Below are 23,152 nucleotides of genomic sequence, written 5' to 3' on the forward strand. Positions count from 1 at the left end.
AATACGTGTATTTATTTTTATTAAAAAAGATATAAAGGAAATTAATATTGTATTAGAAAATATATTGGGATAATAGAATATATTGGAATATAACCAATCGTATTTATATTCCTTTTGAGTCTTCCTTCTAGCTTTGCATAATATTTATTACATAATATAATTTATATATATATATATATATATATATATATATATATATAAAATAAATATTCTCATGATTTTTAAATTTGAAACTTTCAATCAATATGTATATTTATTTTTATTAGACAAGATATAAAAGAGATTAATATTGTATTAGAAAATATATTAGAATATAACCAATCATATTCATATTGTTTTTGAGTCTTCCTTCTAGTTTTGCATAATACTTAATACATAATATGATCCATGTATATATATATATATATAAAGTAAATATTCTTATAATAAAATATATTTCTAATTGTAGAAAATATTTTTTATAGTTAAAATTTGTATTTTATGTATAAAAAATATAAAAATATTTATAGAAAATATATTACGTAATAAAATCCCCTCCCTTTTGATTCTACATAAACGCAATTCGATTCCATGTATTAACATACGATAGAAAGACGCAATTAAGAAAGAGTGCGATTTTATTAAATTTAGCAAAAGGACAAACATATAAACATCTTGTTCATAATTTTTCAAAAGGTATGTATTCTATGAACAAAATTTAAAAATTATTAATTGCATAAAAATATAGAAACTTCTTGAAAATTATAATTATGTCAAACTGTCGGTTACCGGCGAAATGACATTTAAGCTATAACAATATTCGAAATACATTATAAAACATATTATAAAAAGTATATCTTTTTAATTAATATTTTATTATTTATTTTTATTTTATTTATTTAAAAAATAATAATAAATTTTTTAGAATTATTATAATTTTTTTAATTTTACATATAAAATATTTAATATTTGATTTATATATCAATATTTAGTGCATTATTAGAATTTATTATATAGAATTTATATAGAATGCATTATATAGAATTTATTATAATAAATTTACATAAATATTGCATTATTTTTAAATTTTATATTTATATACATAATAATCTTAATATAAAATCTTATTTTTATATTTTATTTTTATAAAATTAAATATTTAAAATTTACAACTTTAAAAAATTACTTACAATAAAAAAGATAATTATATATTTTTTATTATTTTATAGATATAATCATGACAGATCAACGATTAGATTTTGTAATATTTGGAGCTACTGGATTTACAGGAAAATATGCTGTAAAAATAGCAGTACAATTAGCTGTAGAAAAACAAATGAAATTTGGAGTGTCTGGACGCAGAAAACAAGCTTTAGAAGCAGTTGTTAAAGAATTTGCTTCTAATATTGGTAAGATTAGATTCTAATTAATTATAATTTTAATATTTAATTTTCATCATAATTATTAAAATTATATATTTAAAAATTACATGATTAATTTTTTCCAGATGATGTGCCTATATTTATTGCTGATTTAAAGGATGAAGAATCATTGAAAAAAATGACATCACAAGCAAAAGTTCTTATTAATTGTTGTGGTCCATATAGATTTTATGGGGAACCTATTATTAAAGCATGTATTGCTACACATACTCATCAAATTGATGTCAGTGGAGAACCCCAGGTAATTTATTGAATTATTTCAAACTTATTGATGTTAATGTTCAATTAAAATTAATTTAATTTTGTTATTCATTTATATATTTTTATTTTTCTATATTTTTATTGTAGTATATAGAATATATTCAATTAAAATATAATAAAGCTGCAGAAGAAGCTGGTATCTATATTGTAAGTGCATGTGGATTTGATAGTATACCATGTGATCTTGGTATAATTTTTACACAACAAAAATTTGATGGTGAAGTCAATTCTATTGTAACTTATTTAAATTTATGGTCAACTTCAAAAATCAATGGTGCTACCTTAAATTATGGAACATATGAATCAGTTATTTATGGTATAGCCAATTCTCATGAATTACGCGAATTGCGCACTAAACTTTATCCTGAAAAATTACCTGAATTATGGCCAAGGCTTAAAACAAGGTTTATTACATTTCATTTAATTATTATATTTATTTAATATTTAATATAATTTTTAATACTATTAATCATTTTAGGGGTTTCATTCATAAATCTTCTCTATCAGAAGGATGGTCTATGATATTTCCAGGATCTGATCGTTCTGTAGCTCTGCGTACTCAACGATTTTTATATGAAAAATATAAACAACGACCAGCACAAGTTCAAACTTATTTTACACTTAAGTAATCAACTTATTAAAATGAATGATATAAATTACATTTAAAATTCTGTATTAAATAATTTTTTTTTCCAGTTCTCTTTTTGCAGTATTAGCAACTACTATTTTTGGTTTCATATTTTTAATGTTATCTAAATACGAATTTGGTCGTAATTTATTATTGAAGGTATATTATATCTTTTTTTAACATAAAATATTTGATATATTATTTTGGTATTTTAAAAAATACAATTTTATAAATTTTTGTAAATTTTGTTTAGTATCCTACATTTTTCTCTGGTGGATATATAGGCTATGAAATGGCTAAACCAGAAGAACTTGATAAAATTAAGTTCTCCATTACATTTAAGGCAGAAGGATGGACTGAAAAATTAGTTGAACCTACTGATAAGCATAAAGATCCACCAAACAAGGTATTAATTACCAAAGTCAGTGGAACTAATCCTGGATATGGTGCTACATGCACATTTTTATTGCTTTCTGCTATAACAATTCTCAAAGAATCAGATAAAATACCTGTAAAGTACGTTTTTATATTTAATTTGAACATATATATAATATTTTTTTCTTCATAAAATTTTAATTGTATTATTTAAAATTTTAGTGGAGGAGTTTTATCCCCTGGTGCTGCTTTTGGTAAAACATCATTAATTGAAGAATTAATTAAAAAGGACATAAAATTCGAGGTTATTTCTTCTATTGAAAAATAAAATATTTGATGCATTTACAGGTATAACTTCGTTCTAATATGATAAAAACAAAAATATAGTAAATCGAAATATTATATTTTTATTTTTGTTTCATAATTATATTTAAATTTGATATTAATATTTCTATTTTTACAATTAATTAATATATTCAAGAAATTTTTTTATAAGAATATTTTTTATAAGAATGTTTTTATTTTTATAACTATATTTAAAACACTTTTCAAATAATTGAAATTTTTTTAAAATAATTTTAAAAATTAAATGATAAAAATAATAAGCTTGAATTTACAAAGAAATTACTTCGAATTCCTCTTATATATGCTTGAAATATATAAATAATATATGTATGCGAAAAAGACGCATATTTGTGCTACTAGAAACTAACAGAAAGGGTTTACAGGTTTTAAAAAAACACAGAATATATCTATATATCTAAAAATGCATTTTTTTTTAATAGCTATTAAAACTAATTTATATATAATTTTTTTATAAATATTATAATTTAATATATAATATTATTGCTTATTATTCTTAATAATAAATATATTCTTAATAATACAAATTATGTAAAATATTTAATCCGTTTACATTTTCAAAAATGTATAATTATACAATTACATTAAATAAAATATGTATTTATATTAATCATTGAGAATATAATATACATATGTGTATTTTATTAATATATATATATAAATTTGTATAATTATAAATGAGTTAATGGAAATGTTATTTTCAATAAACTTGCTTTTTATTAAAAACATAAATAATATGTAATAACATATATAAATATAAATTTATATTTATATTTCAAATTTATCAATACTATCAAATTATTAAGTCATAAAATAAAATAAAATAAAATTATGTTCAAAATTATGTTACAGTTAATTATTATCTATAATAATTACATCATATGAATCATTTTGTTTTTAAATAGAAATAACATTTCAATACAATTGATAGAATTATATTCAATATAATTCTATAATTAAATTATTAAATATTTATTTTTTTTATGACATTATTCAAGATTTAATTTTTTATAACATTATTTTTAATAGTTTTTATAGTTTTGATTTTTCATAAAATTCAAAGAAATAAATATATTTTGATTTACATTAAAAAAACTAAATTAAATTTTTTATCTTTATATATTATATAATAATAAAATTATTATTATATTGATATACAAAATAATAGTTTTTAATTATTTTATTATATTATTTTCTTTATTTTATTTATTAATAATATTATTTATTCATTTTATATTTAATTTTAAAAAAGATTAACTATTCATTTTTATATTTTAATTAAAATATTTTCATTATAACTTCATTTGCTCATTATAAGTTTTGAAATAATATTATAAATAAGTAAGCATATTTCTTGCTATTAGAAATGTTAAATTGGCAGAAAATGGAAGTAGATTTAGCTTGACAAAGTTTTTCATAGATTTTCAATAGATATATAAATCTGTTGTTTAAAAGAATGTCGTTAGTGAACGATATACACTATAATCATAACTATCGTTTTCTTTTTCAAACTTTCATGGCGGAAAATATCAAAGATCATTTTAAAAATAAAATGGATTATACAGCAAAAAAAAATAAGTTTCTTCTTAATGCCATAATTTTTATATTTTTATCCGATTCACAAAATTCTTTATTTATAATTTATTGATTTTTAAAGAGTTCATTAATTTTTAAAATTTTATTCTTTTATTAAATAATTTAATAATAAAATATGAAATCAAAAATAATCTAATAAATAAAATACAAACTAAATAATGATTATAAAAAATTTATAAAATAATAAATTATTTTTTTTATATATGTAATAATATGGAATTGTATCTTCTTGTATCTATTGCATTTCTTTTCAAACGGCCCGATGTCATATTACAGTAGATTTATGTATGTCAATCATATTAAATAACAACAAAATAATATTAGAAATGATATTAAATGTCTATAGTGTCAAATAGTAAAATAATAATATCAAATATCTGTATTAGGATAAAGCATGCGATATTAGGATAGAACAGGAAAGTTGAATATAGAATTTCTAGTTATATTTTACGATGCTATGAAATATGTATGTATTAATATTCATTATTTATTTCTATTATTACCTCAAATATTAAATTTGAAAAATTATATTTTATAAAAAGAATTTTTTATATAATAATAATTATTAAAAGAGAAAATTTTATTATTAATAGTTAATTCTTATTATTACAATTAAAAATATTATGATATATTGATAATCTTTTTTTGCCAAAGATTTTTTGTTTTTATAATTACATGTTTCAAATAATTGAATAAATTCATTTTTATGTCATTCATCCTACAATGCTTTAGCATTAATTTCTTACTATTTTTTTACATGAGTATGACCTCGAATTCTTTACCGATACGATTTAATTTTTTACACGTCATCTTTCCTTTAGTTTTTTTCTTTTCAACATAATTATTAATATAAAACAATTTAGCATTTGTTAAATCATTAGACTAACATCAATAAAATCTGTACAATGAATCATCGAGAATATTTTTTAGTTGAATTTTATATTATTTTATATTAAATTTTATATCATTGAGATGATACAAAATGATTTAATGTGATCAAAAACCATATATGTATCTCACAAGATTACAATAATAGTTTTATATTGATTGCAAGTAGTGAAGGTCAGTTGAACTCAGACAAGTTTCAGTAGTGCAACTATGAATACGGGCGAGAATCATAGTTTTGCGCGCTTTTATGCAGCTCGAGATATACTATGTTACAAAAAATAATGTGAACAAATGTATTATTCTTTTTCATAGGTTGTGTATAAGATATAAGATATAAATTTATATTTAGATATTTTAACATTTTAAGTATATTTTATATTTGAGTAAAATAATAAAAAAAATACAATTTAATAATAAATAATTTGGATAATTAGTAAATTATTATATAAATGACTTTGATGTATTATCACAAAGTACAATATCCATAGCTATATTAACTTTAATCAGTATAGTTTAATAGTGTAGCCTGAATATCATGATAACCTCATCAATAATAAAATTTAATTATTGAAACAGAGAAGCTAATATCACTGTTATGGCTTTTGATATTTTTAATGATTACTAATAATAATATGAGAATACTGAAATCATATTAGGATTATTTTCAAGATTATTTTAAAAAATATGCATATGTATAATGTATGTAGCACACGTGTCTTTACAATAATTCGATATTTTTACAATATTTTAGAAAAAAAATTAATGATAATTTCTTCATATCTTATATCTTTTTAACTTATTTAAATAAAAAAATATAATTTATAAAAATTGAAATTTTGAATATTCTTATGAAATTGAGATTTTAACATACGCATAAGACGGTACTAGGAAACGTCTATGCACAATCTTAAGAAATCCTGCAAATAGAAGGAAAAGGTAATAAGTGTGGGAAACCGGTCTCTTAGAAATCATGATGACGTAGATTCTGACTCGCATTCTAAAAACTCATAGAGAATGAATTTTCTATGCTTTCCTACATTAAGACAAATTTTTCCCTATAAGCAATCTGAATATCATATTATTTATTTCTAATTTTTTTAATTATTTTTTCTAATTGTTTATGATATGCAAATGCTACTTGATAAATAAAAAAATTTTTAGCTTTAATTTTTTATATATTTAAAATTTTTTTTAACAATTGATAATTATTATAAAATAAAAAAATTGTATTTCAAATCATTGTTTTTTATTTTATTGTAAATTATCATCATAAAATATCATAATATTTAAATCTTTCAATATTTTTTATGTATATATATATATATTTTTATATAAAAAATTAATATAATTATCTGCTGTGTGGACCTCGCACACTACAAATATTTTGATAATTTCCGCCAATCGAGGCGCTACTCGTCACTTGAGACTACAATTTGCAATGTGAACTCCAGATAAAGTTCACTATTTCCTTCTTATATGCTAGAGCGGGAGGATCTTATTCATTTGGAGATATTCTCATTTTTATATTATTATTAATAATTTCATTCTTATATACAATTAGTATCAACATTAGATTACTGATACTGATTGTGACTCTTATATTTTCTTCATATATATTGAACGTAATGCGAATTTTAACTTGTTAATTGCATAAATTTACTTTTTGAAGAAATCAAATGTGATATCACAACATAATATATCTAAATAAAAAAGACAGAATTTAAAAAAACAAGAAGAAAAAAATCATTGAAAAAGAAAAAGGAATGCAGATGCATTATGATTAGAGCGAAAGAAGGAGAGAAAGAGAGATAGAGAGGGAAGAACCATACATACATAGGGGACAATCGCACTCTCTACGGTTCTGTCGGTTCAGTCACACTGCGTCACTTGATCGAGCGACTTCGTGCTCGTTTCTTTCCTTTTGGACTCGTTGACTACTATCCTTTTTATTTAGTTTCTCTTCTATCGTGTCTCGAATAAATATCTGTCGTCTCTTTATTTTTTCTTGTTTTTTTTTTATCTAAAAAATAGTTTTATTGCTGTTGCGAATATAAACATTTAGTCTTTGGAAAGCAAAAGGACAAAATAAGATTAATAACTGAAAATAGAAATTTTTCAACGACATTCCATCTTTACTGCATTGATATTCCTAAAAGTTCCGAGGTGCACGTGAACCTACCGATTGAATCTGCCTGCGAGTAAGTTTCATTGGTTTGATTGAGATTGAACGCTAAAACTTGCTATACACACGCGTATTGTTCGTGAATCACGTGATAGAGTTATTGAGATCAAATTGAAAATCGCGCGTTATTTGTAATATGGTTCTTTTTTAAAAAAAAATTCTCTTGTTAAAGGATATATTTTTTTTATTGACAAATTTATTGATGAGGAAATTATTCATTATCATCTGTATTACATATTTAATGAAACAATTTTTTCATAAAATACAATTATCATTTCGATATCGAAATATCATAGAAATTCACTATTTTTTATTTATTTCAATATAAGTAAACATTCCAGTGATATTAATAAAATAATTCTATAATATTATAATTCTAAATTCGGCATATTTAATTTCGACCACATTGATTCTCTCTCTTTTATTAATATTATTTTCCAATTTATTATACCATTCGTTCAAAATGAATCAATTTTGATAGACCATCTGTGTTCCTCATCGACCGATCATCTCTCGGATTTAAAAGGAATCGTTTGCTAGTTTAAGTGGCAAACAAGGTTAAAAGGCCCCAATCATGAACGGAATTTCCAGTCAATGTACTAAAATTAAGGATCTAAATATATATGATGACGAAGACAAACACACAATGATGATAAAAAAACCGGGACCATTGAGGACCGTTTCCTGGTCAGAGAATGTCGAGGAAAGTAACTTGGATGTACCGGGAACTCCCAGAACTCCGCGAACTTCCACAACGCCAGGTATCGTTTCCGAGAAATTGTCTTAATCATTGGGCATTTTGCCTACGTAATATTTTCTAGACCACAAAGTAATTTTCAAGACTTTTAATGACGGATAAATCTAATGGATTGTTAGAAATAGGTAGGTAATATAAATTGTTATTAGCAACTATTATTATTGCATTATTAAAACCTATTATTGAATTCCTATTTCGTGGAATAGATTCATAATGGAGCAATTAAAGAATATTTTATTCTTTTGTTATTAAAATTATTCTCCAATTTATTTCGCAATTGATAATTATGATGGATATCATAACAGTGGCATAGAACTAATCATTCCCTATTTCAAAACTTCGATTTATTCATATCTAAATTCATTCCAATAGCAACTCAAGTTATTATCTACAATTTACTATAAATTCTCTATTATAAGTTAATCGTTATTAAATTTTCGATGTATTTTATCTACATTCAAGAAAAAATTTTTAATTTTTTCAAAGCAATTTTTACCGTTAGTTCTGCATTTAATCGATTGCATGAATGTAACAAGTGGCACGTAAACGTTGTTTCAATCTGCAGCCTGTTGCAGTTTTCGTAAAAAAAAAAAAAAAAAAATAGAGATAAATGTCATGTATTATTTATGTTACGGATTATGAATTATTACTGATTAAAAGTTCTTTATTAAGTCTCTCATCCTTTTTATTTATCGCTCTTTGTTCGTTTAATAAAATTCATATAATTGACAACATTTTATTTTATTCTATTGCTATCATTCATAAAATCGTGAAAAACATTTGGAGAATACTCACATCATACTTCTCGTTTCCAGGTCAATCGTAACCTGCAGATCTTAAAAATGATAAAAGACCTTGGGAACTGTTGGAGTACAGTTATGATTGTATGTAACGCGTAGCTGTGACCTTATGAATGTATGATCCTCTGACTTTCTGAAGGAATAGAGAATACCTTTCATTTTTCGAAAAATCTCATTCGTGTTTGTCGATACTCATATTATATTCGTCGAAATTATTCATTGATTCATCGATGAAACGATATCGAAAATTTTTCCATTATTATTATTTTATTATTATTATTATTTCGTTATTTATTTATTTTGTCAAGATAAATTTCATTATTGCAAAAAATTTTATCGGATTCTTAAAATATCTATTCATTAACGCATTTAACGAATTCAAAAATACATCTATTCATCTATTCATTTCAACATTTAGCGAAATAGTAAAAGAATTTAATTTTTACGATAACGAACAAATTTGAAACAATCCACACAGTTCAATATGATTAATTCTTTTCAGCAATGTTGAACAATGTGTGCATATTGACCGTGGAAAACCTCTATTTATTCATGCTATCAGAGCGGTGTCGTTGCTCGATTGAATTATACGATACTGTTCATTAGGAAGAGGACGGTTTAACTTAGTTTTCCATCGTGAATACGTCAGTTCCAGCGTTAGATTCTATCCTCGGAGAATAAATCTATACAAGAGAGAAGTGCCGAGAGTAGTTTCGCTTTAATACGTTCTAGATTGCTCGCAAATGGAGTGTTATACAAGTGATAAATTATTTCTATCGATAGAAATCTCGCCTTCTCATCGCTGTCGTTAATCGTTATGCAACAAGTTCGGCAACGCGTGCATACGTAGCCGACCATTAACGGCAAACTTCATCATCGAATCACATCACTTTGGAATACATATTACATGTATACATCGTTCGAATCGCTACAGGAGATTTCGCCAAACGATCGATCGATCGATATCAGTGACTGTTAATTAAAGCATTATGTTAATCGTGAATGGAAACGATAGGCGCTTATGAATACGTGATCGTTCGTATTCCTTGAAATAAGCAAAGGAAAGAAAAAAAAGAGAAGAAAAAAAGGAACTGGTTCAAAAAAATTTATAATTAATTTAAAATTTATTTCGAATTACGTTTCATTGTTAAGTTTTTCCCTGATTCGCTTTAGTTGCCAATTAAAACTTCATTGTTAGATATCCAGTTTTAATAAAAGTTCGTGGTAACTTATGATTTCATTTTCTTTATCGAAATTTTAAATTCTTTGTATATACATATATTTTTTCTTAAGAAAAATCAAAAAAGTTATCAAAAAAATATGTATATATATATATATATCTATAACATAGTTATAAGTGTTTGTACATAAATAGCTAGCATAAAAAATTAATTGTAAAAATAAAATTTTAAAACTTTTTGCCATAGATAAAGAAAATACACATTGATTTTTTTTTACCACACGCAAAGTGTCGTAAACTCGCATTATAAATCTTTTTATAGGGTCATTGCGGTCATTGCCGGTGATAATAACGATGTTTGTACATATTTTTTGTTTTAATTTCAATTGAAAAATCGAAGCAGATTGCATAAACATCAGGAACAACGTTTGAGCAATAATGTTATTTCCATTCAATATTTTTCATACTTTTAAGATAAATATAAATCTTTTGTCAGCGAATATAGCAAATATTCAAAAATCGATAAAATTATTAGAAAATTTTTAATTTGTCTTTTTCTAGGTCACGAAAAATGCACGTTTCACCACGATTTGGAGCTAGATCATAGGCCACCCACGCGCGAAGCGCTTCTTCCGGAAATGTCACGAAGTTACAAGTTACTTTTGAGCTCGCTTGGCGAGGACCCGAATCGACCAGGTCTTTTGAAAACTCCGGAACGTGCCGCGAAAGCTATGCTGTTTTTCACGAAGGGTTACGATCAATGTATCGATGGTAAGTCTATTTTTCCAATAATATTCTTTTTCTTTCTTCTTTGTTATTCATATATAAAAAATAATAAAATAAAAAAATTATAAACAAATAAATTAAATTAAGTATTATTCAATTGAAATGAAAAAATATTAAATAACGATGTTCTCATACATATATGAATTAGAGTAAAGAATTCTTTCAATCAAAGAAAATTAAATGTTTTATTCAATTAAAAATAGTACGAACGATTTGATCAGGATTTTCTTAGATTATAAAGTCAATGGAACAAATAAAACCATGAATATACCCACTCGAGAAAAGTACCCATCCATTTCTTTCTTTCTCTCCTTCAAGTTGCTCGAGATCCGTCACAAGGGAAAAGAGAGGAAGACTTAAGTATCTATGATTCGAAAAAAGAGAGCGTAAAGCTCATAATATAAATGGGTCTCAGGGACGCACAGTGAATTCGAAAAGAATACCTTTCACCTTTTCCTTCCATTTATCTTATGCCAAGTAGACTGTTACTATTCTCCCGTAATTATGATTTTACGAAACGAATAGTTAAATAAAATAGAATCAATGTCATTATTAGCGATTTTACATTATATCATCTTTTTTTTAGATACATTATTTAAAAATATGTAGTTTATAAGTTATAAATATTTTATAATTTTATTTGTTAAATAATTTATCATTCCAGGAACTTATTTAATAAATATTTGCTATTTTCTTTTCTTTTATTTATATTCTCAACTGGTAGTATAATTGGGTCAAATGTAATTGCGATAATTATATTTACATTAGATTAAATTTAACTTGGATCATTTAATTCTAATCTTAAATATTTAATTTTTATTCATATTTTTATATACATATATATTTTTGAATGATAAATAATTAATGTATCTATCATTTACTATATTACGTAAAATACAAAATAGAAATTAAAATAAGAGATTTATTCTGACAATAACTCACTTAATTTAAATGTTGCAAGTTATGATATAACTATGGTTTAACGATTGAATTATTGAAATTAAATAACTAGCAATAAATACTAGTACGATTCTATACGATTTTAATATGGTTGGAACAATAGCTACAGGTGGTGGAAAGACTTTAATTTACTTCGATTTAACCCTTCTTTCTTCTAAAGTGGAATTGGCTCTCAAGATAAGCTCCGTTAACGGTAGTTTTGCTCGCCCCAGTGAATCTGAAACGAGTCCCGACCACTTTCCTACAAAAGCTCAACCCACACCCCTTTTGTTACTACCTTTACGGAACCGTTTCTCTCTGACAATTTCTCTTTGTCTTTCTCATCGATAAGCTTGACCGAATTTCCGTTGCAACTGTACGTGAATATTATATGCATATACATTTATGTACATATAATATACATTTTCTTTAATGAAAATTTCAAAGTCAATGAAGAAAATTACTTTGAACAAGATTATAGAGTGAAAGCTGCGAACATTAAAATCCTATTATTAGAGTTAATATTCATAATTATTATGATAACTAATATACTTACTTTATACTAGATAAAAATATTATATACAAATATATATTTCATTATTCGATGGATGCAAAATCGATATCACTTCCTTATCTCACTTCCTATACTATATGTTTGTGATTTTTCTTTTCGTTGATTTTTTTTATTTCCACAAATAGAAATAAATGGAGATATATATTAATGATATAGATATTAAGTTTGTCGATAATAGAAAGAAATTCCGTCGAATTCTAATCGAATGATGATCGTATTAGATCATTGAATCGAAAAATTAAACTATACGCTTTTAACGTCAGCTTCAAAGGCAGTACGTATAGAAGAGAGGAAATTAAACTCAAGTTTAGTCTAATATAGAGATAGACATGCACATAAAAGCAAACTTCCCTTAAAATCCCGTAAAATTCTCGAAATTCATATTTTTATCGTTTGTTTGCAAAAAGAAAAAAATGCGAAGAATCATTGTTACGATCGATAGCAAAAATTGTATTATGTATAGGAAAATACGTAACATAAAAAGTACATTTTGGTTAACCAGAATGCGAATTGGTTTCATCATTGTCGGTCATTGTGAAGGTGTTTCTTGTTAAGGTTGCCGTGGAAACCGTGGAGAGCACCCTCCATTACCTACCCACCAACACCTACTATCCACCGACTCATACCTATACACCACTACTAGCCTAGACGATGTAGTAAGTAGGTCAATATCGAGTAAATCACAGCTAGGATCGTGAGGACCTTAACCCACGTGCAAGATGTTCTTTCTTCGCAGAACAATTTAAACGACAATCGTTTCTCATTTTTGTTTCAAAGTTCATTGCTTTTGCATTGCAATTGAATTGTGCAATAATCGCGTGATCTTGATAAATCATAGCTTCCTTGTATGTATAAGAAATTTTTTTGAAATAATATTACGATTTCTTGCTTCTTTATTTATACGTGGTATTTATTTATACGCGAATTTTTTTTTTTATTTTCCTTTTCCAGATATTATAAATGATGCGGTTTTCGATGAAGATCACGATGAGATGGTTGTGGTGAAGGATATCGAGATGTTCTCCATGTGTGAACATCATTTAGTACCTTTCTATGGGAAGGTGTCGATCGGTTATCTTCCTTGTAAGAAGATCCTTGGTCTCAGTAAATTAGCCAGGTAAAAATTTTCTTTGAGAATTAATATTTGTATAAATAAATAAATAAATTATTATTATATAAGACATAATATAATAATTATAAATAAATAATATTTTAATAAATCCTGTTCTATTGAATTGAATAATTAAATTAAAATAATTTATTGAAATTAATTGAAAATTATTTATTAACGAGTAACTCTTATTATTATTATTATAAATTATTATTTTATAAATTGCATTAATTATTTGTTATTATTGCATTGTTACATTGTATTGTTTATAATTACATTGTTTTATTTTGTATTTTCGAAAACTAATACATCTCGAATCGTATAAATTTATTTACGCATTTTTTTGAAGATTAAATGTTTATAACCAAATTAACAAAAAACGTGACCAACATGACCAAACAAAAAAATGATAAAATTATTATATTATGTGTAATTAATGAGAAAATTTTTATGAATTAATTGAGTAAGAATTGATGCAACTTGCATCAATATATATGATAATTAAAATTATTATCGAATGTAGATTGTTTCATCATCAATTTGGTTATTTATGTAATCATAAAGTAAAATAAAAATTCATTAAGATAAATTAATGATGAACCAATTCCAATAATATATTTCACTCAAAGAGATTACGAATTGCATTGGTAATAATTACGCATTTGATTGAAAAAATATTTAAATCGGAAAAAAAAATATGACAAGTGTTGGCATATCGTCTACTTTCATACATTTCTCACTCAATCGGCGAATGCACAAAAAGGCTACTTATTCAATTATAAAAAAAATATTATAAACTTAATGTTTATTATCAACTTTGTAAACAATGAATAAATTTTTATATATTCAAATTAATCAATCAAAGTTTTCTATATCGTTTGATTTTTATTTTCTTTTTTTTATTTTAAATCCAATAGGATTGTAGAGATCTTCAGTAGACGTCTTCAAGTGCAAGAACGTCTTACCAAACAAATCGCAGTGGCGGTAACGAAAGCAGTGCAACCAGCAGGAGTGGCTGTAGTCGTCGAAGGAGTGTACGTATTTTTATCATTAAAAATAAATAAAAATTCATTGAATAATTTTATAATAACTGGTTTAGCTTTAATAAATGTAAAGAAAATATTGCAAAAATGTACATAGCAATTTAATATACATAGCATTATATTTTTATATCTTCCTCTTTTTGTATCCTATTTCATTCTAATACATTCGAATCTTGAGCAATAGTTTTCGCAAGGATTAATCACACATAGGAATGTAACCTTGTACTAATAAAGTGCTATCACTTGGTGAAGAATTAAAATGCATTTTCGTTCAATAGAAAACAATTTATTCTTGGTTTAAAAACCGTATATAAAAATATTTAATATTTACATTTATTTAATGATTTTTATATAATAATTATATATAATATGAATGAATCACCAAATGTGAATGAAATTAATCTAGATTTCTTTGTAAGATACAAATATTGCATTATAATAAATGACGATTCAAAGTTATTAACAATCATCTAGATTAATGTTTTATATAAATAATAATTTAATATACATATAATTATATAACTATACTTATATAAACTATAAACAATGCTACTATATAATTAAATAAAAAGTTTATAAAAAAAAATAATCAAAATAAATGATTAATAATTTTTTCATTCACTTTTTTCATAATTCTAAAATTAAATATCGTTACAACATATATTCGTTACAACAAATAATTTGTGTTTTATTAATAAATATATGTCATATTTATCATAATATATCTTGATTATAATAATTTTTTAATTACATTATTAGATTACTTATTAGATCTTTTCAACATAGCATAATTTTATTTGATATATAAATATATATCAAATAATGAATCAATTCTTCTTCTAAGAATGAAATTCAACTTTAGTAGCACTGAGAGATTAAAAGAAAAATACTATTATCATGTTACAGACATATGTGTATGGTGATGAGAGGAGTGCAGAAAATAAATAGCAAGACAGTTACATCAACGATGCTTGGCGTATTCCGGGATGATCCCAAGACTCGTGAGGAATTCCTTAATCTGGTTCACAATAAGTAAATTTCTTTCTTCGAAGTATGATTTTTTATTAATGGCCAAGGGACCACTGTATTTAAAATGGCCCCCAATACTTTTCTTCTTTTAACATTTTTGTCATACTGCTACCTCACTACAGAAAGCATCGAAAAACAAATTGATTTGATGACATGCTTTCTTGTAACATTCCTTTTACTTTTTTAAGGAATATTTTGTACACATAACATTTTAAAATAATATTTTTTTATTTTAATTATTTTTTCATGTAGTTAGGATAGTCATACCGACATAACAATGATGTCTAAGACGTTTTTCAAGACTCTTAAACTGCTGATTGAATGACACAAAGACAATACGGTAATTACATAGGGAAATTTTTCATAAGTTTTATAAATTAGTATTTCTATGTAAAGAAAAACTTATGAATCATTTCCCGAAATATACATATTTGAGAAAGTATGTGATATTTTCGTTAGATATCCAACATTGCTAATAATATACATATATTAATAATATTATTATGCTGCTGGACCAGCTATAATTATGTTTTTGATTATTGTTATATTTTGCAAATACTTTCATAATGTTATTAATATATACAGAAAATGACTAAACAGCATTTAAAGTGTCTTTGGTAAAGTAACTGCGCCGTTTATAAAAATAAATTTTAAAAAAAAAGTTTCGAGACCGAGATTTCTCGATCGGTATGAACTGAACGATTGCCAGAACACTTTCAACCAATGGCCTCGTAATTCGTGACAATACATATTTTAGATTCTATACTATGCAATTCTGACTGAAAAGTGTTCGCGTCGCGTTACATCATACCAAACGAGAAACACAGATAAGCTTATTATATTTTAGAAGTAATTTCTCACGACGATTAAACGATAAATCTTTTGATTTCGTTATCGTTTCCAGCTTGTAAAACGTTAACAGCCATACGTTTTACAACACAAAATGTTTTAATGTTAATTTTTTTCTATTTTTTAATTTTTTATTGTATACGAATATAATTACTTAATTACAAACAAATATTATTTAAAATATTATAATACAAAATTAATATATTATTATATATGTTCATAATTTTTTTTAAGAATATATAAAATATTTTATGAAAAAAAATAACTTTGACATATTTTACAGCTATTCAATGTGTATCAGAAAACATTCAAAAATTAAAAAAAAAACAGTGTGATTATTATTAAGATACTTTTAAAATATTTTAATATCATTGTATAATAATATTTATATATGATTTTATTTTGTTTGTTTTAAGTAATAAAATTAATTTTTTCTATCGAAATTATTAAAAATTATGTTAAAAAATATGTTAAAAATGATATTTAGTACTTAAAAGAATAAAATATTACATATTCATAAATATTATACATTTATAAACTTATTAGTTGTGGCAAATTTTATCATTTAATTTTAAAACTTAATAACTTAACAAATTAAAAATTAATAAATTTAAAATTATTAAAATCTAAGTTATATTTAATTAAATTTTTATTCATTGAATTGTGTAAATTAAATAATTTATGAATAATATTTGAAATATTATGTATGTATAACGTTCGATATAATATTATACAAATTTTATGTACTTCAAATCTATTTTACGTAAGTGAAAAATATCTTAATTATTTATGAGAATGAATGTTTAATATTTATAATATTTTTCTGATAATATTATATAAAATTATATTTATACTTTCAATATTGTTTTTTTACTTTCACATTATAAAAGAAAAAATATTTTGTAATTTTAAAAAACAGAATAGTAAATAAGTAAGTATTTACAATTTTTTCTAATGTATATTTTTTTCTTTTTTTCATTTCTATTCATAATATACAATTATTCTTTATTCATAATATACAATTTAAATAATTCGCAACTTTTTATTAACAAAATACTCACTATACGATATAATTTTATCATAATAATTTAATTCATAAATGCATAGTTTGAATGAATTTATCTTTTTATATTATATATTATCATCACATCATATTTAGAAAACATAAATACAATATAAATCATTTATTTGCAATGTATGCATAAAACTTCGCGGATAACATTAACGAAATTAAATAGCTAATTTTAATGATAGAAAAATCTTATCATATAGTAAATCTAGGACACGGAGGTATTTCAATTTTTTTCATAACTGGAGAACCGCAAATTGGCACTGAAACATTATTTGATCCACAAATATTTTCTGTATCTCCCTGATGAAGAAGAAATATCGTACTATTGTTCGTTGCAGATTGCCGATTTTTTCCAGCAGAACAACAAGGACTGGCGCAAGGTCGTTTCACAGTGTAATTTTCTTCATGAATGGCAGTTCCGTTACCGATACGTTTAGTGCCGCAATTTTTAGCGATCCCAGTTGACGCAGTGCCTTTCTTGGCACATGGTACAACCGATTCTCTGAAAGTGAAACTTTAATGAGTCAGGATTGACCTTGTTTAGATATAGATCAATAAATACTATTTTTTTTTATTTCGAAGTGAAAGGATCATAATAACAAATGTTCAAAGAAATATTCAAGCATAATATACTCCAAGTATTATAAGTAAAATATACAGAATATTATTGTTGAACTTTTTTTTATTAATTTCTTTAAATTAATCTTTAAAATTGATTTTTTTCTTTCTAATTCTTTATTGTAGTTAATAGTTTTATTAAAAGAAATTAAAAACCTTACATAGCAGAAGCAGGACAAGGTGCACAAGGAGTACAACATGGAATTGGTGGACAACGTAAAACTTTCAATGCTTCGACATTCAAAGATGAAACACCTCGAAGTAATGCTCGTTGTATCGCATTCTCATATTCAGCACGTTCTTTTATAATACGTTCATTTTCTTTGCGGAGTCTTGCTATTTCACCTTCAAGCTATTTAAACAAATTGTTATTTTAATGATTTATTTGAATTTATAATAAAAAATAAAAAAAAATCTTTGATTTACTTCAATTTCTCGTCTTTTTTCTTTGTCTTTCAAAATTGATTGAATAGCTGCATCCGTGCAAATAATTTCTATTTTTTCTTTTTCAGACTCATTTTTTTCTTTTATTTCTTTTGGTTCTTTTATTTCTTTTGGTTCTTTTACTTCTTTTGGTTCTTTTACTTCTTTTGGTTCTTTTACTTCTTTTGGTTCTTTTATTTCTTTTACTTCTTTTGGTTCTTTTATTTCTATTGGTTCTTTTACTTCTTTTATTTCTGGTTCTTTTATTTCTTTTGGAGTTATTTCTGGAATCATCTTTTTTTTTTCTTCTTCTAGTTTTTTATGATTTTCAAAACGTTCGCCAATTTGAATTGCTTCTTCTTGTGCTTTAGCCGCTTGAATTAGAGCGGCTTCACGTTCTTTCTATAAAAAATAATATAAAATTTTATAAAAGAATATCTTAAAAATTAACAATTTTAATCAATGAAACTTGCTTCGCATTCTCCCAATAAATTCTTTAGATTTTCGATTTCACAAGCTCGTGCTATTAATTCTTCACGCAATGTTTCGATTTCATTATTACAAATATCCAATTTGTTTTGAACCAAACCGCTCCATTGTTGTATTCGACCAAGTATATCGACGAACATCAACTTTCATAAAAAATAAATTCAGTTTTCATTTATTATTTTATGCTTATTTATATTTTTTATAAAATTAAATTTATTTTGAAGAAAACATTATTATTATTCGTTTTACGAAATTGGGAGTTTCGAACAGATTCATTTATTCATTATTTAATTATATATATTCAACTTTATAAAACGATTTCATTTATTGTACCCTCGTCTTCCCAATTTCATGACGGTTTTACTTGCGTACAGGGCTCAACCTTTGAATCGTGCTCAAAATTTTCGCCTAAGGTAGCCAATGCTTTACCCGCTTCTTGTAAATTTTGATGTACATAATCAATAATTTCATCCACCTTCTTATCTCTGCATTTGTAAAACAATATCTTATACAAACGAGATTTTTTAATCTTAAAAAGACTTTTAATTTTAATTTTTTATTAAAATTGTTCTTTTTTTTTAAATATTTCTTCAATATAAATCAATCTTTCTATAAAATATCATTAGAAAAGAATTATACCCGGTTGTTCCTGGTACTTGCGCCAAACAAGTACAACATGGTCCAGCTGTACGAGTTTTTTCTTCCGTTTCTTCTGGTAGTTTCAATATGTCTTTTTGTTCCTCAGGAGCATCTGCTCCTCCTACTAAACGATCTCGATTTTTCACAGTTGAATTAAATTTACGACTTGTTGTAGTTACGGATTTTTTAAATTTAATTGTTTTATTCGATGGTTTATGATTTTCATCGATAACATATTCTAAAATTAATTTTCTATCATTAATTATGGTTAATTATGCGTGAGACTGTCAAAAAAATTAATATAACTTACCGCTCTTAATTGTATCTTTTAAGAGTGGACGTGGCATTTTTACTTAGTTCATATGTAACATAATGAAATAATTATAATTAAAGTTAATTTTTACATGAAAATTTTGAAATTTAATTCTAATAGGTTTAGCTAAATAAAAAGATGTATAAATGTTATTACTTCATTTTTCACTTGTTTTTGCAATTCTAAAAATATTTTACTATCTTTTAAGATTTTGTAATACAATTTGATATAATACAAAAATAAGTTTAATACTATATACACAATTAAATATATCATATATTTTATCAAATTTTTTTATTTATATGAAAGTATAAATGAATTAATGGTATATATTTAAAATATAAATTTTGTATTAATTAATCGTACATGTACGTCTCTCTACATACAAACTGTACAGGTATAATAATGAAATTAATTCTTTTTGTAGAAAATACTCTAATAATCAATTACTTTACATTATATTACAAATAATTCTTATTTTTTAGTTTTTTAATTAAAACTTATTATATAAAGATCAATTCTAAGAATCATAATCATATGATGCACTCTTAGTAAATAGATAAAACATATATGTATGCAAACATGTATATATATATATATATATATATATACATAATTTTAAGTAGCTTTTTTAGGTGGTGGCCTATAAACTCCAACTACAACCGCATGATCCCTTTCATATGGTTCCAATGTGATTTGTTCTTGAGGTTTCAATTTGTCTGCAATTAATTTTTTTACTTCCGATGCAAATACTGCTTCAGGTTGAGCTGTAGAATCTATACAACTCGCCTAAATCAAAATCATTATGTGAATTTAAATGCATAAATAATTTAAATTAAAAAATATATATATAAATTTTTTAAAAATAACCAATATACTTGCTTTAATAGAAATAACAAAATGACCTCCATTTTTTAAGAAATATTGAGCATTTAGAGCTACTATTCTTGCTTGATCAGGTTGTGCCACATCAGCAAATATTGTATCTACCATTCCAACAAGCATTCTGTATTTGTGAGGATGTCTTGCATCTTCAATTATAGGAATAATATTTGTTCGTTTCTTAGCAACATTTATAAGATCTCTGCCTGATCTATGAGAAAATTCTACAGCATATACGAGTCCTTCCTAAAATAAATTTATAATAATATATGAACAAAATCTGTAACTATAATATAGATATGATCATGTACACTAGTCAAAGTAGTAAAATTTGTATACACGTCATTTTAGAATAAAATATAATATATTTTACTCAATCAAAAAAACGAGAAATTATTTTTTCTAGCATAACGTCGACACCAAATTAATTATAATATATTAATTTGGCTCTAATGTATGCATTATTATAACTTAATATTCAACATAAAAGAAACATTTATATGAACTTACTGGTCCAACAACATCTGCTACATGCGACACTGTAGTTCCAGATGCAGCACCTAAATATAAAACTTTGCTTCCAGGAGGCATATGAATTTGATCCACTCCTCCAAGTATAGCAGCAGCTAACTTTGATCTAAAAGGATTCCAAACTCTATATTCAATTTTTTCACTATTTTCACCCTATAAAATCCAAATTATTAATTATTTGTCATTGTTTATCATTTTTTATAAATTAATAATATAATTTATATTAGTTACTTATTTACCTCTACACTTATTCTTTTTTCACCATATACTTCTGAACCTGGTACCAAATTTAAAGTAACTAATGCATCTTCTTTTCCTCTAGCTATAAAAACTCCTTCATGACGATGTGGTTCAATGACAACAGTTTTTCCACCTTTAAAACCACCTCCTCCACGTCCTCTTCCTCCACCTCCTTTACCTCCACGTCCTCGTGGAGTATTTCCTCCTCTTCCACCACCTCCTCCTCTACCACCACCTCGACCACCTCCACCTCCACCTCTTCCTCCACCACGTCCACCTCCTCCTCGACCACCTCCCTTACCTCTAAATCCACCTGGTGAAAATCCTATAATTAAATTAATTTTGTAATAAATATTAAATTCAAGAATATACAAAATAATTTTTTATTAATTTCATTTTCTCAATATATTTAACTTCTTCAAACAAAATGAATCTAAAAATAAAATTTAGATGTCTAATTCAATTAATATATAACTTAATATTATACTATATATATAAACTATATACATAAACAAAAATTTACTTGACTGAATGAACTATATTTTTAAGTAAAAAATCATTAAATATATTTATTTAAATAGTTGCTTATACTTTATAAAATAAATAATGTAATCGTATGATTATAAAATACAGAAATTGAAATGCTAGATTATAGAATTTACACACATAGAAATCGCATATTATAGAAATCATTTTAAACAATTAAAATAATCTTTTGTAAAAGATTAAATATAAGAATATGTGAATATTAATTTCAATTACCTGGTTTTCCCATTTTAAAATTAAAATACCTAATATCTTTATTCTAAATGTATTTCAATCTATTCTAATGTATATTTCATACACGTGTTACATTACGGACGCTAAATCGTCGCGGAAAAGAAACAGTTCCAACCATCTTCCGGTTTAATTATATCGAATTATAACGAACATATCGAATATAATATAATCGATATAAAAATCGATAAATATTTCAAAAATATTAAAAACAAAAATCTTTTATAAATAAATAATTTAATAATAATATAAAAATTTCAAAAATTATGTATTAAAATTCAAAGTTAAATATATGAGATATGATTATATTTATATTTCATATATATTTCAAATTTGATCATTTTTAGAATAATAATAAAAATTTACATAAATTTTCTACCTCATGT

General features: G+C 24.2%; 4 protein-coding genes across 7 annotated transcripts; 2 read left to right on the top strand and 2 right to left on the bottom strand.

Annotated features, from left to right (window-relative positions):
* Positions 1–515: 515 nt before the first annotated feature.
* Positions 516–3,658, top strand: LOC107996685 (saccharopine dehydrogenase-like oxidoreductase). Its single transcript, XM_017054852.3, has 8 exons — positions 516–675; positions 1,209–1,388; positions 1,487–1,662; positions 1,770–2,086; positions 2,161–2,307; positions 2,379–2,469; positions 2,564–2,826; positions 2,908–3,658. The coding sequence occupies exons 2-8, from the start codon at positions 1,217–1,219 to the stop codon at positions 3,011–3,013; spliced, it is 1,272 nt and encodes a 423-aa protein (XP_016910341.1). The 5' UTR covers positions 516–675; positions 1,209–1,216; the 3' UTR covers positions 3,014–3,658.
* A 3,708-nt stretch (positions 3,659–7,366) lies between these two features.
* Positions 7,367–17,642, top strand: LOC107996865 (GTP cyclohydrolase 1). Of its 2 annotated transcripts, XM_017055165.3 has the most exons (6): positions 7,367–7,730; positions 8,196–8,475; positions 11,013–11,222; positions 13,702–13,867; positions 14,779–14,895; positions 15,811–17,642. In XM_017055165.3, the coding sequence occupies exons 2-6, from the start codon at positions 8,289–8,291 to the stop codon at positions 15,938–15,940; spliced, it is 810 nt and encodes a 269-aa protein (XP_016910654.1). In that variant the 5' UTR covers positions 7,367–7,730; positions 8,196–8,288; the 3' UTR covers positions 15,941–17,642. The 2 variants fall into 2 exon arrangements, with proteins under 2 accessions (XP_016910654.1, XP_016910655.1); XM_017055166.3 differs by lacking the exon at positions 7,367–7,730 and having other exon boundaries at positions 8,448–8,596.
* Positions 17,643–17,720: 78 nt separating this feature from the next.
* On the bottom strand, positions 17,721–20,472 carry LOC107996635 (uncharacterized protein PF3D7_1120000). Of its 2 annotated transcripts, none has more exons than XM_062071042.1 (6): positions 20,334–20,472; positions 20,024–20,261; positions 19,369–19,527; positions 18,899–19,297; positions 18,634–18,824; positions 17,721–18,356 (listed from the first exon to the last, which is right to left on the bottom strand). In XM_062071042.1, the coding sequence occupies exons 2-6, from the start codon at positions 20,060–20,062 to the stop codon at positions 18,047–18,049; spliced, it is 1,098 nt and encodes a 365-aa protein (XP_061927026.1). In that variant the 5' UTR covers positions 20,063–20,261; positions 20,334–20,472; the 3' UTR covers positions 17,721–18,046. The 2 variants fall into 2 exon arrangements, with proteins under 2 accessions (XP_061927026.1, XP_061927027.1); XM_062071043.1 differs by having other exon boundaries at positions 19,369–19,869.
* Positions 20,473–20,615: 143 nt separating this feature from the next.
* LOC107996703 (rRNA 2'-O-methyltransferase fibrillarin) lies at positions 20,616–22,900 on the bottom strand. Of its 2 annotated transcripts, none has more exons than XM_017054874.3 (5): positions 22,752–22,900; positions 21,989–22,314; positions 21,729–21,902; positions 21,219–21,464; positions 20,616–21,125 (listed from the first exon to the last, which is right to left on the bottom strand). In XM_017054874.3, exons 1-5 carry the CDS (start codon positions 22,762–22,764, stop codon positions 20,955–20,957), a joined length of 930 nt encoding a protein of 309 aa, XP_016910363.1. In that variant the 5' UTR covers positions 22,765–22,900; the 3' UTR covers positions 20,616–20,954. The 2 variants fall into 2 exon arrangements, with proteins under 2 accessions (XP_016910363.1, XP_028522046.1); XM_028666245.2 differs by having other exon boundaries at positions 21,989–22,302; positions 22,752–22,867.
* Positions 22,901–23,152: the final 252 nt, after the last annotated feature.

This window comes from Apis cerana, linkage group LG2, assembly GCF_029169275.1.
Source record: "Apis cerana isolate GH-2021 linkage group LG2, AcerK_1.0, whole genome shotgun sequence".
NCBI lineage: Eukaryota > Metazoa > Arthropoda > Insecta > Hymenoptera > Apidae > Apis > Apis cerana.